Source organism: Ovis aries, chromosome 24, assembly GCF_016772045.2.
Source record: "Ovis aries strain OAR_USU_Benz2616 breed Rambouillet chromosome 24, ARS-UI_Ramb_v3.0, whole genome shotgun sequence".
In the NCBI taxonomy this organism is placed as follows: Eukaryota; Metazoa; Chordata; class Mammalia; order Artiodactyla; family Bovidae; genus Ovis; species Ovis aries.
Window position 1 is genome coordinate 11,795,418 of NC_056077.1, and position 13,246 is coordinate 11,808,663.

Below are 13,246 nucleotides of genomic sequence, written 5' to 3' on the forward strand. Positions count from 1 at the left end.
CCTTTAGAATCTCCCCTGGAGCCTTCCGGGGCTTCCCAGTGATAGCTTACACTGAACCATGTCATGATCTCTGAAGGAGGAGATTGAGCTTCAAGACCAGGCTTGATCACTCGAGAGCTTTTGTGTAGCCGAGTTTTATTAAAGTAAGAAGGGACAGAGCAAGCTTCTGACACAGACATCAGAAGGGGGACGGAGAGTGCCCCGCCTCAGTAGTCTAAGCAAGGGAGTTATGTAATTTTTTAATTGGTCATTACAAGAAATAAAAGGAACGTCTCAAGGTTGTAAGTTCGGTTCAGTTCAGTCGCTCAGTCGTGTCCAACTCTTTGCAACCCCATGAGTCGCAGCACACCAGGCCTCCCTGTCCATCATCAGCTCCTGAAGTTCACCCAAACTCCTGTGCATCGAGTCAGTGATGCCATCCAGCCATCTCATCCTCGGTCGTCCCCTTCTCCTCCTGCCCCCAATCCCTCCCAGCGTCAAAGTCTTTTCCAGTGAGTCAACTCTTCGCATGAGGTGGCCAAAGTATTGGAGTTTCAGCCTCAGCATCAGTCCTTCCAGTGAACACCCAGGACTGATCTCCTTTAGGATGGACTGGTTGGATCTCCTTGCAGTCCAAGGGACTCAAGAGTCCTCTCCAACACCACATTTCAAAAGCATCAATTCTTCAGCACTCAGCTTTCTTCACAGTCCAACTCTCACATCCATACATGACCACTGGAAAAACCATAGCCTTGACTAGACGGACCATTGTTGGCAAAGTAATGTCTCTGCTTTTGAAGATGCTATCTAGGTTGGTCATAACTTTTCTTCCAAGGAGTAAGCATCTTTTAATTTCATGACTGCAATCACCATCTGCAGTAGATTTTGGAGCCCAAAAAAAGTCTGACACTGTTTTCAGTGTTTCCCCATCTATTTGCCATGAAGTGATGGAATCAGATGCCACGATCTTCGTTTTCTGAATGTTGAGCTTTAAGCCACCTTTTTTACTCTCCTCTTTCACTTTCATCAAGAGGCTCTTTAGTTCCTCTTCACTTTCTGCCATAAGGGTGGTGTCATCTGCCTATCTGAGGTTATTGATATTTCTCCTGGCAATCTTGATTCCAGCTTGTGCTTTTTCCAGCCCAGTGTTTCTCATGATGTACTCTGCATAGAAGTTAAATAAGCAGGGTGACAGTATACAGCCTTGATGTACTCCTTTTCCTATTGGAACCAGTCTGTTGTTCCATGTCCAGTTTTAACTGTTGCTTTCTGACCTGCATACAGGTTTCTCAAGAGGCAGGTCAGGTGGTCTGGTATTCCCATCTCTTTCAGAATTTTCCACAGTTTATTGGGATCCACACAGTCAAAGGCTTTGGCATAGTCAATAAAGCAGAAATAGATGTTTTTCTGGAACTCTCTTGCTTTTTTGATGATCCAATGGATGTTGGCAATTTGATTTCTGGTTCCTCTGCCTTTTCTAAAACCAGCTTGAACATCAGGTAGTTCATGGTTCACATATTGCTAAAGCCTGGCTTGGAGAATTTTGAGCATTACTTTACTAGCATGTGAGATGAGTGCAATTGTGTGGTAGTTTGAGCATTCTTTGGCATTGCCTTTCTTAGGGATTGGAATGAAAACTGACCTTTTCCAGTCCTGTGGCCACTGCTGAATTTTCCAAATTTGCTGGCATATTAAGTGCAGCACTTTCACAGCATCATCTTCCAGGATTTGAAACAGTTCAACTGGAATTCCATCACCTCCACTAGCTTTGTTCGTAGTGATGCTTTCTAAGGCCCACTTGACTTCACATTCCAGGATGTCTGGCTCTAGGTGAGTGATCACACCATCATGATTATCTGGGTCGTGAAGACCTTTTTTGTACAGTTCTTCTGTGTATTCTTGCCACCTCTTCTTAATATCTTCTGCTTCTGTTAGGTCCATACCATTTCTGTCCTTTATCGAGCCCATCTTTGCATGAAATGTTCCCTTGGTATCTCTAATGTTCTTGAAGAGATCGCTAGTCTTTCCCATTCTATTGTTTTCCTCTATTTCTTTGCATTGATCACTGAGGAAGGCTTATCTCTCCTTGCTATTCTTTGGAACTCTGCATTCAAATGGGAATATCTTTGCTTTTCACTGCTATTTGTAAGGCCGCCTCAGATAGCCATTTTGCTTTTTTGCATTTCTTTTCCATGGGGATGGTCTTGATCCCTGTCTCCTGTACAGTGTCATGAAACTCCATCCATAGTTTATCAGGCACTCTATCAGATTTAATCCCTTAAATCTATTTCTCACTTCCACTGTATAATCATAGTGAAAGTGAAGTCGCTCAGTCGTGTCCGACTCTTTGCGACCCTGTGAACTGTGTAGCCCACCAGGCTCCTCTGTCCATGGGATTCTCCAGGCAAGAGTACTGGAGTGGGTTGCCATTTCCTTCTCCAGGGGATCTTCCTGACCCAGGGATCGAACCCAGGTCTCCTGCACTGCAGGCAGACGCTTTAGCCTCTGTGCTACCTGGGAAGCCGTAAGGGGTTTGACTTAGGTGAAACCTGAATGGTCTAGTGATTTTCCCTACTTTCTTCAATTTAAGTCTGAATTTGGCAATAAGACCCACTCCCATAATATACATTTTAAGATAATAGGATTAGTTGGAAGCTTTTCAGGAAGGAGAAAGTGAAGTCACTCAGTCGTGTCCAACTCTTTGCGACCCCGTGGACGGTAGCCCACCAGGCTCCTCCGTCCATGGGATTCTCCAGGCAAGAATACTGGAGTGGGTAGCCATTCCCTTCTCCATATTCCCAACCCAGGGATCGAACCCAGGTCCTCAGTACAGATTTAAGCTGAGTTGTTTGTTGTGTAATCACCAGTTCTGGGCTTAAAGAAAAAACTGTTTTACATGACTAAGATTAAGGAATGTAGAGAAAAAAAAAAAACGTTTGTCCTTTCCTCCTTGAGAATTCTAGACCCCGGATTTCTTATCAACCTGCCTAGGAATTGACTCTCTCACCAGGTGGCTCAGCAGTGAAGAACCCACCTGCCAATGCAGGAGATGCGGGGTACAATCCCTGGGTCGGGAAGATCCCATGGATGGAGGAGCCTGGCAGGATACAGTCCATGGGGTTGCAGAGTCAGACATGACTCAGCGCACACACTGGTGGTGCATCTTGAGTGAAGTCCCTCAGTCGTGTCCCTGTGGACTGTAGCCCACCAGGTTCCTCTGTCCATGGATTCCCTTCTCCAGGGGATCTTCCCAACCCAGGGATCGAACCCAGGTCGCCCACATTGCAGGCAGACGCTTTAACCTCTGAGCCACCATGGAAGTCCGGTACATCTTGAACATAGCCTCTTAAGACCCACTGGGGACTGCTGGCGTCCAGAACTGTAAGACATCTCAGTGTGTTGTAATAAACCACGCAAGTGTGTGCTAATGTGTTACAGCAGCTGTGGGAAATAAGACCAAGTTCACCGCCTGTACATTCACAGCCCCAGCCCTGGCCCTGTGTACCTGGAGCAGTGACCTTGGACATCCACCTTCTTGAGTCCTCCAGCTGCTGCCTCCACCCACTGCTCCTGTGGCCAGAGCCCTGGGGCCCCACCCCCCATCTCAGGCCCTTCCTGCCTTGCTTGGGACTCCCCACTCAGGCAGGCTTTGTACCCTAAGTCTTAGAGTGAGCACATGATGTTTTTAGCCCTCCTTCGGACTGTGAGCTCCACAGGGCCTGGTAGAATCCGTTTTGCTCACTCTTCAGCCCTAGTGTTTTGCACAGTGCTTGGCCCACCTGGGTGTGCAAAGATTCATGGAGTAAACAAGTGTATCCTTCAGATGTTTTCTGTATACCCCCTCTACTGTGCTTTAACGTGGCTTGGAATTGAGAAATGGAATATTTCCTGCCATATCAATAAACAAAGGCTGTCATAGGCATCAGTAATTATGGATGGTGACCCCCTGAGGAAACTCAGGAAGGAAAGAATACCCACCATATAGCAGCCATCAGACTGCAGGCACTCCCTACCGTGAGCCCATAGGAAACTCAGGATGAGGAAACTTGGCTGAGGTGCAATCAAAGGCATGATTTCAAAGGAAGAGTCAGCCCGGGCTCTTATATCGTCCCGTACATAGAAAAGCGCTAAATCCCTTAACTTGGGATACCTGGTTTTCTTTAAACAACAACTTTTTGACATTCAGACTACCTGCCCTTTGTTGCAAAACTTCTTTTAATATATATAACCTGGCTCCCCGCCTTGCCTCCTCGGAGCAGTTCTCTCAGGGACACTTGAGATGCTCTCTCTCAGCTTGAAGTCCAAACATTCACAATGAATAAAACATAACTCTCAGCTTTTAGGTTGTATTTTTTAAGTCTGCAGAAGCATACGCCCTCACTGGCCCGTAAACGCACGTCTGTTCCCCTTTGTTCATGGGCTGCCGCAGTCTTGTGATGTAGGGGTTTTATACCCAGGACCAGCGAGCCCCTCACACTGCACTCGCAAGTAGTTCCCTATTTTTGGCTTGTTCACACAGTGCTGTTGTAAACGCCCTTACAATTAGACGTGGGCAGACCTCTGATTATTCTTTTAGGATCAACTCCACCGGAATTCCGTCTCCTGGGTTTTCGCATCTTTTGACTTTTAAATGCAATGTTCTCCAAAGCAGTTTTTTTCTTTTCTCTTTGACTTTGAAATGTGCCTTTGCTGGAGGATCAGTAAAAATAGTGAGAAGAAAGCCAAGACCAGAACCTTCTTTCATCAACTTAAAAGAGGATCCGGAACTGCGGCCCCACAACTGTGCTGGGCACGAGAGACAGGAGGCTTATTTCTCCAGGTTGTTCTCGCCACCCAGCCAGGCAGCAGCTGTGGCCCTGAGCCACTCCCATTGCTCCCCTCTCCCTCCTCAGCCCCTGACGGCTGCCCTGCCTGTGACCACTTGCCCTCAGAACTCCTGACTTACCCTGATTCTCCCCACTCTGTCTTACAGCGACATCACCCCTCCCGGAGACGCGCTAACCAAGAACAGCCGGCCCAAAGCGGCTTCCCGCTTCCCCAAGCTGGCCCGAGGTCACCCCAGGGAGACGCGCAACATGGAGCCCCAGAGCGGTGACCTCTGACCTCGACGGTACCCCGGACTTGGGCCCCACGTGCTGCGCCAGCTGTCTCCACCCCGGTCATGGCAGCTGGCCCCTGCCACCTCGGAGGGACCACCCTACCCCCACCGATGAACCCCAGAGAGCACACCTGCCCTGCCGGGCATGTGACACCCCGATTAAACTGGGCTGTGAGAGCAGGGCGGCTCCTCACTGGACGGATGCGGGCACGTGGGCTCTGCTCTCCCCGCGCCCCGCCTTGGGCCTCAAGGGCCAGGCGTTCCCCTCCCTCCAGCCCAGAGGCCAGCCAGAGGGAGGGCACCGGGTCAGGCTCAGAGCCCCCTGGTCGCGATGCGCAAGTCTGTCTCATTTGGTCGGAAGGTTCATTCACCGCTTGACTCTTTCCCACGTGGGAATTTGAATGACTGTTACTTTTTCCCCCGTTTAATGTAACTGCCTGCGACAACCTATGAACCTGGAGGGGGAGCTAGTTCCTTTCCACGCACGCCCCGCCAGTGGTCAGCAGACACCCTAGTTCTTGCCACCAGGTTCCAGGGAGACAGTCCCGTGGCTTTCGTGCAGCGGAGCCATTAGGGATGAGGAACTGTGGCTCTTGGAGAACTTCCTACCTCCTCTCTGGTTGGTTCTGGAAGGACTGGCCCCTGTAGGACGCCCACGTGCACCTGGTCAGGCCAGCCGTCAGCAGCAACCTAGTGACCTCTACCAGAAAGCCCTGAGCTGTCTAGAGGCCACGAAAGCCAAGAGGAGAGTCCTCAAGGCTTTGAGAGACTCGGTTCTGGGAAGCACTTCAGAAGCTTCTGTGGGCCTCCGGGGGTTCCATAGAGCTTAGCGTGACTCTCTGTGAACTTAGGTGAACGTGACTCACTCTGAACAAATCATGATTATCCCCTAAAGATGGCGCATGTGTTGTCGGCCAGTATGCTCTTGGTGGGAGCAGGGCCCTGGGTGCACCCCAAGATTGACCCCTCTGCTCCCCCCATTCAGAGAGCACCCCACCACCACCACCACCAGCAGGTGGGAGCAGGAGGAGGAGCAGCATCAGATCGCCCCCATGGGACCAGAGCTGTTTGGCCAGTTTTAACATCCAGAAGCATGGAACTCTCCCCCACCCTGGGTAGGAGTCACCCTCAGCTGCTGATACAAAGGAGGACCAAAAGGGGGCATAAATGAGTGAAGAGCAGAGGACTGAGCACACCTCAGCTCACGCCTGGGTGAGCAATGTGGGTCATAGTGGAAACCCTGGAAGGGCCATGTGCGCGCCCCCTGCTCACCAGAGGGAGGCTTGTCAAAGGCTCGTGACATTCGCACACGGCCCTCCAGGGACTCAAGGAGGCTGCAGCGACTTTGGAGGGGGCATTCTACCTGGTGAGCCAGGCCCAGGGGAGCGACATGAGCCGGCTGTCCTGCGTGGATGGAGGTTGCAGTGTTTGTACATGGGGGCCCTGCTGTCAGCCTGTGGGGGTCAGAGGACCTGAGGGACGGCGTGTCCCAGAAAGGCAGCGTGGTTGGTTTCCCCTCATGGGCCCAGGGATCCACTGCACATGCACCGTGCTGAAATTCCCACACCCCAGAGCACTGCCTTGAACACAGAGCCCTCCTCCACCCAGGCTTCCGGGACCATCTGGAAGTTCCAGCTGCCCCAGAGCTCCGCCCCACACGCGGTCTCTCCACAGGGCTCACTTTGAGGCCAGTAACAGCTGCACAGCCAGATCCGAACCCAGGGTGTCTCCTCTCTGTTCACAAGACCCGGAATAGATCCAGCGCCCTGACATCCTCCAGGGCCAAGGGCTCTGATCAGCCAGGCTGTGTTGGCGCCTGACCCCAAACACATCTGAGTACGATTTATAGCCTCACCTTCTCCAGCTACCCCACCAGGAAGCAGCTTTGACGTTCTGTGCATGGAGTGAAAAAACAGCCAAAAAAAAGAAAAGGCGGGGGGGTGGGGGGGGGTGGCACCCAGAGCTACAGCAGACGATGCTGAGCAGGGGACACAAGAGCAGTCTCGGCCTGTATTTGGAAAGGAGCAGCTCTGCCTTCCTGTTTTTAAAGCTTAATGATTCATGGGAAGCTTGCCCTGCCCTCCCAAATGCGGGTTGTAGAGAGAACGTTCCTAGGGGCCCTGCGGGGGCCCCTCTGGGCTGCTTGCCCTCTGTGCCCCCGTTTCTGTGACCCTGCAGAGACCCCGATCTTCAGTCCGTCTGGTTTCAGCTCAGATACGTGTGTGACGTGCACATCACGTCTCCTCCTCAAAGCCTTAGCTCTGGAGTCACACGGAATGTTCTGCTATGATAGAGCCCTGCTCGCCAGGCTGTGGGATGGACTTAGAAGGGGCAGACCCCCAGCTCCTGGAGAAAGAGAACGAAACCCCGAGGTCCAGGCCGAGACCTGGGGTAACAATGCCACCCCCGAGGCCGTGTCACTGTCTGTGCACCCACCCCAATCTAACTCAGAAGGCAGGATGTCTCCCCCCGCCGACCACGACCCATCAGGTGAAAGATGGCCCCCCATAAAAGACCAGCTGACATTGGCTTCTGTCTCCTTGATCAAAGATTCTTTAGCACCTAAGAAAGCGCTCCCCATTCTTCAGAAAGGAAAGGAAGGGCCCCTGTGTCTCCAGAAGGCCTTGACCCTATGGCGCCCCACCTGCCCTGTGCCCTGACCCCAGAGCACAGCCCAGCGGGCTGTTCAGGGGCGGCTTCAGCCTGGTCAGGAAGGAAGCCCAGCCAGGTCCAGTTCCGCTTGCATCTCACAGAAAAAGCAGAGACATCTCTCCTTAAGAGAAAACCAGAGCTCCCAGGGAGTGAGGGCTGAGGCTGGTGTATACCTCGCCCTGAGGCGAGCTTTCTCAGCTGCTGCTCCCGAAGTCCCTGTGAAAACCGCACAGATCTCTCTCCAGTCAGGCCCCAGGGGAGGAGGCAGGGCTGTTGCCCGAGAGGCTGTTGCACTGCACGGAGGTCGCTGTGAACACCATAGCCTGGCCCATCTAAGGGCTTCCTGGCCATAGAAGGATCACCGATGGAGCTGCAGAGACAGGGTACCACCCTGTGAGTCCTGGCAAGAGGCACAAACAGTGAGGGAGAGGCCGGTGAGCCAGGGTGTGTGGACCAGGTGTGGTTACCCAGGGCAGGCCCCGCGGCCCTGCTCGGGGCCTATTAGGATGCCTTCTTTGATAACCGTTGGATTCGACAGCACTGCCAGGCTGTGTTGTACCTTTCAGAGCACAGAGGCAGTCAAAGTTGTTTCCACTCTGGGACTGGTAACACAGCTGCAGCCAGTTCCGAGAGGCAGCGGGCACTGGAGGCCCAAGAATTCATCCCCAGGTTTTGGGCCCGGAAGCAGGAAAGAAGACCCTCTGGGCAGCCCTGGGGATCCGAAGCTGTGCTGCTTTTGTCTCCTGACACCTAGCACCCCGGGATCTGTGGCCTCTCTGCTCATGAGACAGTGTGCCCACCAGAGGGCCTGGTCACAGGGTCCCAGGCCTCAGCCCCGCCACCTCACCTGCTCATCTTCACGGGTGCAGCCTGGAGCCGCCAGCTGGCCCCACACCAGAAGCCAGAGCCCGTTCTCAGGTCCCAGCAGACCTCTCCTAACCAGTCACCTTCAACATCCTTCATCCCTCAGCCCGGCAGCTTGGTGCCAGCGCCCGTGCATGGGAGGTGCCTTCCTCTACAAGGAGGATCTCGCCTGGGCGAGTCACTGACTAGATCCTCAGCCTGGAGCTGGGATGGGCAGCCTCCAAGACCTATCAGAAAAAGACCCTGCCCAGGAGCATCAGATGAGCTAAGCGCTTTCGCGAAGGAGCATGCCACGCTCAAGCTGCTACCCCAAAGGCAATAATTGTCTCAACTCTGCCTCAGTGTTCCCCTTCCAGACAGTGCCATTCATGCTGGACCTCACCCCCGCACTGGATGCCCCTGGCAGGCAGGCATCTGCTCACGAGCAAGGCCTTTTGCAACGATCATTTTTCAGAATATTGCACGTTGCTTCTTTAAGTGTCTGCTGTTCAGATTGGCTTTCTGTGCTAACTGCACAGTTGTAGCACTATATATTTTATCTAATGTTACCTTGCCAAAAATTTCATTTTTCCTGTTTCCCTAACACGTGGTCTTGATTATATGTCTTAAAGAAAACAGCTCCCGGATTGATAGGAGCGAGCAGGGAGCACTGCCCACCTCCACGCTCCGAGCAGAGCAGCTGTCTGCCCAGCCCGCGGTGGAAACGTCCCTGCTCAGTTTGTCTCGGCATTTTGGACCATCCCGTTTGCCACCCTTGCCTGTTGCCAGGAATGGACCTGATTTTGGTAGTTCTTAGTCCTAACAACCACATTGAATAGGTTTCCTTACTTACTCAACGCATTTCTGAAGAGAAGCAAAAAAAAACAAAAAACAAAAAACAAAAAAAATCTGGTTTTTCTAAAAGATGGGTGAGCTTATAGCAAGGTTGAGCAGGCCCACTAGAAGAACAGAAGAACAGCCAGATCCACAAGGGTTCCAAGGTCCAGGGATTCAGTTGTTTCTGGCATAGGGATGATTTGCCATCCTCACCGAAGACCACTGGCTGACCTGCCAAGATGCCCCCCTTGCCCTCAGACCCCATCCCTGCCTTCACGAACTGCAAGGGGAGAAGCCATGCCCCTCTGGCAGTTCTCTCTGCCATCGCTTGAGGCCATACAAGGGGACCTTTGCAACAGCTGGGACAGAAGACAGAAACAGGATCGCACATTTGCAACCAGCGTTGAGATGAGCTGGAGAATGGGCATTGCCAGGAGTGAGGGGGTGGTGGAACTAATTAGGGCTTCTTATCACGTGGGATGCATCCTAGAAAGAATGTCTTGACCTCTGTAACGTTAGCAGCACCATCTCTGGCATCCCCATTTGGTAAAACACACTGCTTAACTCATCAGATGCTGACTTGGTGGTGGAAGAATCCTTTTGACTGCAGGCTCCATGGTGACCCATGAGTGGGTCCCCCGAGCCGTCTGTTTGAGGGGGAACAGGCGACAGATCTGGAGTCTCTGGTCTGGACGTAAGCGAGGCTGAGAAGTCCACAGATGGGCTGTGAAACGCGTAGTATTATCTTAACTACCCTCTTCTGTTACAGTTTACACAATAGAATTTTTAAACAAATGTGTTTAATTTTCTAAAATCTCTTGTATTAAAATTTTCTTTTGGAATAAGCTGTGGTAATTTTGTTACAATCTAGTTGAGACACACCTCTTTACAATGACAAAATTAAAGCTGTTACATTTTCTAAATTATCTTCAGTTTATGGTCTAATTCTGTGTGTCCATTCTTTTTCAGCAGTTGGGGATTAGGTGAAGTTTCAGTATACATTAGAAAAACTTCTCATAAGGTCCTTCACCATTTCACATGTTACCCTGAACAACATGATTTGATTGGACAAGCATCACTTTGATTTGAAGTTGAGCAGGAGCCTATTTTGAGTTATTAGGCAGATCTATATTAATTGGAGATGTAGAATCAAAACTCTATACAGAAAAAAAAATTCCCTTCATTATAGGTTCCTATTCACTCAGAAACCATTTTTGGGTGCCTACTGTATACCATCATGCCAGGCCCTGGGCATACAGCAGTGGCCAGGGCAGAAAAGACCCCTGCCATCTTGGACTAAGATTCTAAGTAAGACGGATGGACAATAATGTATATTTCTGTGTATCTATCTACACACGCTTCCCTGGCGCCTTAGCAGTAAAGAGTCTGCCTGCCAGTGCAGGAGACGCCAGAGACATAGGTGCAATCCATGAGTCAGGAAGATCCCCTGGAGAAGGAAATGGCAGCCTTCGCCCGTATTCCTGGGAACATCCCATGGACATAGGAGCTTGGTGGGCTACAGTCATGGGGTTGCAAAGAGTCAGACATGCTGAGCGTTCATGTACGCATCTATCTAAACACACAGACCCTGTTTAGAATCAGCCATGCAGACAGTTTCAGACCACCGTAAGCTCCACAATGGAAAAAGCAGGACTTGGAGAAAGATCTCCTTCCAACAGTTCAAGCCAGGCTTTCTCGGCCTCGGCACCGCTGACATTTGTGGCTGGATAGCTCTGGGGCGTGAGGACTGTCCAGTCACTGAAGTGTGATTAGCCCTGGCCTCCAACCCCTAAACGCCCTAGAACCTTTTCTGTTCTCACAGCCAGATGTGACCACACATCCTTGGAGTGAGGAATGGTCCCCTGTTGAGAACCCTGAGGCTAGACCAAGCGATTCTCTTGGCAAAAGTGACATTTAAGTTATGACCTGAAGGATGAGAAAAAATGCTAAGCAGTCCCCTGCTCCCCACCCCAAATTTACATTGGCTTAAAAAATTCACACCCTGCAACCAGGTATTTAACCTTTTTAACCAGGATAGTAAGAGGCCAGGTGGGCTTCCCTGGTGGCTCAGACGGTAGAGAATCTGCCTGCAATGCAGGAGACCCAGGTTCGATTCCTGGAATCTGGAAGAGTCCCTGGAATGGCTACCCACTCCAATATTCTTGCCTGGAGAACACCATGGACAGAGGAGCCTGGTGGGCTACAGTCCATGGGGTCACGAAGAGTTGGACATGACTGAGTGACTAAGCACACGCTCTAATAAGATCGGTATTTTAAAGGTGTCCCAGCAAATCATGGGAAGATGCTGCCCAGGGGCCCACAAGGGAATACTGCAGACCCCTCAGCCCAGGGCCGTGGGAAGGGTACTTCCAGGCTGATACAAGAGAGGGACCAGCACTGGTTTTCGAGGGCGTGAACATGGACCACATTGCGCCTGTGCTCTCCAGCCTCCAGGTCACTTAACCCTTAGGCCACCACAGTGCATCCCCTATTTGGACAGATGAGAAAGAGAAAACTACATGCAGGCTGTGCTGGCCCTAGTCCCCCAGCCTCGAGGCGGAGGAGAAGCAGGACTGTCTGGCCACACTGTGATCGGCCCAGGCCTCCCCTCCCTCACATCCAGTGTGCATGCAGCAACCTCCCCATTCTCTCTGGCCTCTCCCAAGTGAAGTCTCAGCTCCTCAGCCATCTCCAAGCACAGCTGGCCCCCCTAACCGGAGGCTGTCTCCTTAATTATCCCTCAGTCCATATTCCCAAGGGCTTCCCTGGTGGCCCTACTGGTCAAGAATCCGCCTACAACACAGGAGACCCCGGTTCAATTCCTGGGTCAGGAAGATCTGCTGGAGAAGGGATAGGCTACCCACTCTAGTATTCATAGGTTTCCCTGGTGGCTCAGCTGCTGAAGAATCCACCTGCAGTGTGGGAGATCTAGGCCCAGTCCCTGGGTTGGGGCTGAATTTACTTCCCTACTTTAAACCACTTTGCCTCCTTAAAAACCTCAGTTCCTCAGGAGCTCATGCCATCCACCTGTATCGCCCTCTATGTCTAGGCTTGGACTCATCTATTGACCTCCGAGCTGCTTCTCATGCAATGACGATTAATTCACCCCTCCGGGCCCCTTGACCCCCGCCACACCCCACCTCTCTCTGCTCTGAGCTGCTTCTCCGGAGGCCATTCCCCTGTGCCATGTGCAGCTTTTCAAGACCAAGGGCCACTGTGGCCGTCAGCACACACCTCTGCAGTCCTGACTGCAGACTCTCTGCTCGGATCCACTCTACCTCCCAGCTCTTCTCTCTAGTGGCCCCCACCCCAGCAACAGCTCTTCAGATTCTTCAAGAATGCTCTGTCATCTTAAAAAACCCTGTCCTCGGGACTTCCCTGGTGGCCCAGGCTTAAGAATCCACCTGCCAGTGCAGGGACACAGGTTTGATCCCTGGTCTGGGAAGCGTTTACATGCTGTGGAGCAACCAAGTCCATGTAACACAACTAACGAGCCAGCACTCTGGGGCCCAAAAGCCTCAGCAGCTGAGCCTGCATGCCCAGAGCCCGTACTCTGCAATCAAAGAAGCCACAGCAAGGACAAGCCCCCGCTCACCACAACTAGAGAGAAGGTTGAGCAGCAGTGAAGACCCGGTGCAGCCAAAAATAACAAAAACACAAGATCCTGCCTTCCTCTTTGCCAAGCCCCTGCCTTTCCCAGCGTTGGTTCTGCAGCCCATGCCAATCACCGCTCCCTTAGCGTCATCCCAATCTGCCCTGCATCTCCTTCATTCTTGCTTGGTAAAAACCCAGCCCTAGTCAAGCTCAACTGACAAGCTAGTCTAGAAGCCAGTATCA

The 13,246-nt window shown here is 51.8% G+C and overlaps 1 protein-coding gene across 3 annotated transcripts in view; it reads left to right on the forward strand.

Annotated features, from left to right (window-relative positions):
• Window positions 1–10,335, forward strand: part of SNX29 (sorting nexin 29) — a 605,150-nt gene extending 594,815 nt beyond the window's left edge. For all 3 annotated transcript variants that reach the window (XM_042240185.1, XM_042240184.1, XM_027961912.2), the window contains one exon: window positions 4,952–10,335. In XM_042240185.1, the coding sequence (XP_042096119.1) occupies window positions 4,952–4,980 (29 nt within the window). In that variant the 3' untranslated portion in view covers window positions 4,981–10,335. The remainder of the gene's footprint in view (window positions 1–4,951) is intronic.
• The last annotated feature ends 2,911 nt before the right edge of the window (window positions 10,336–13,246 follow it).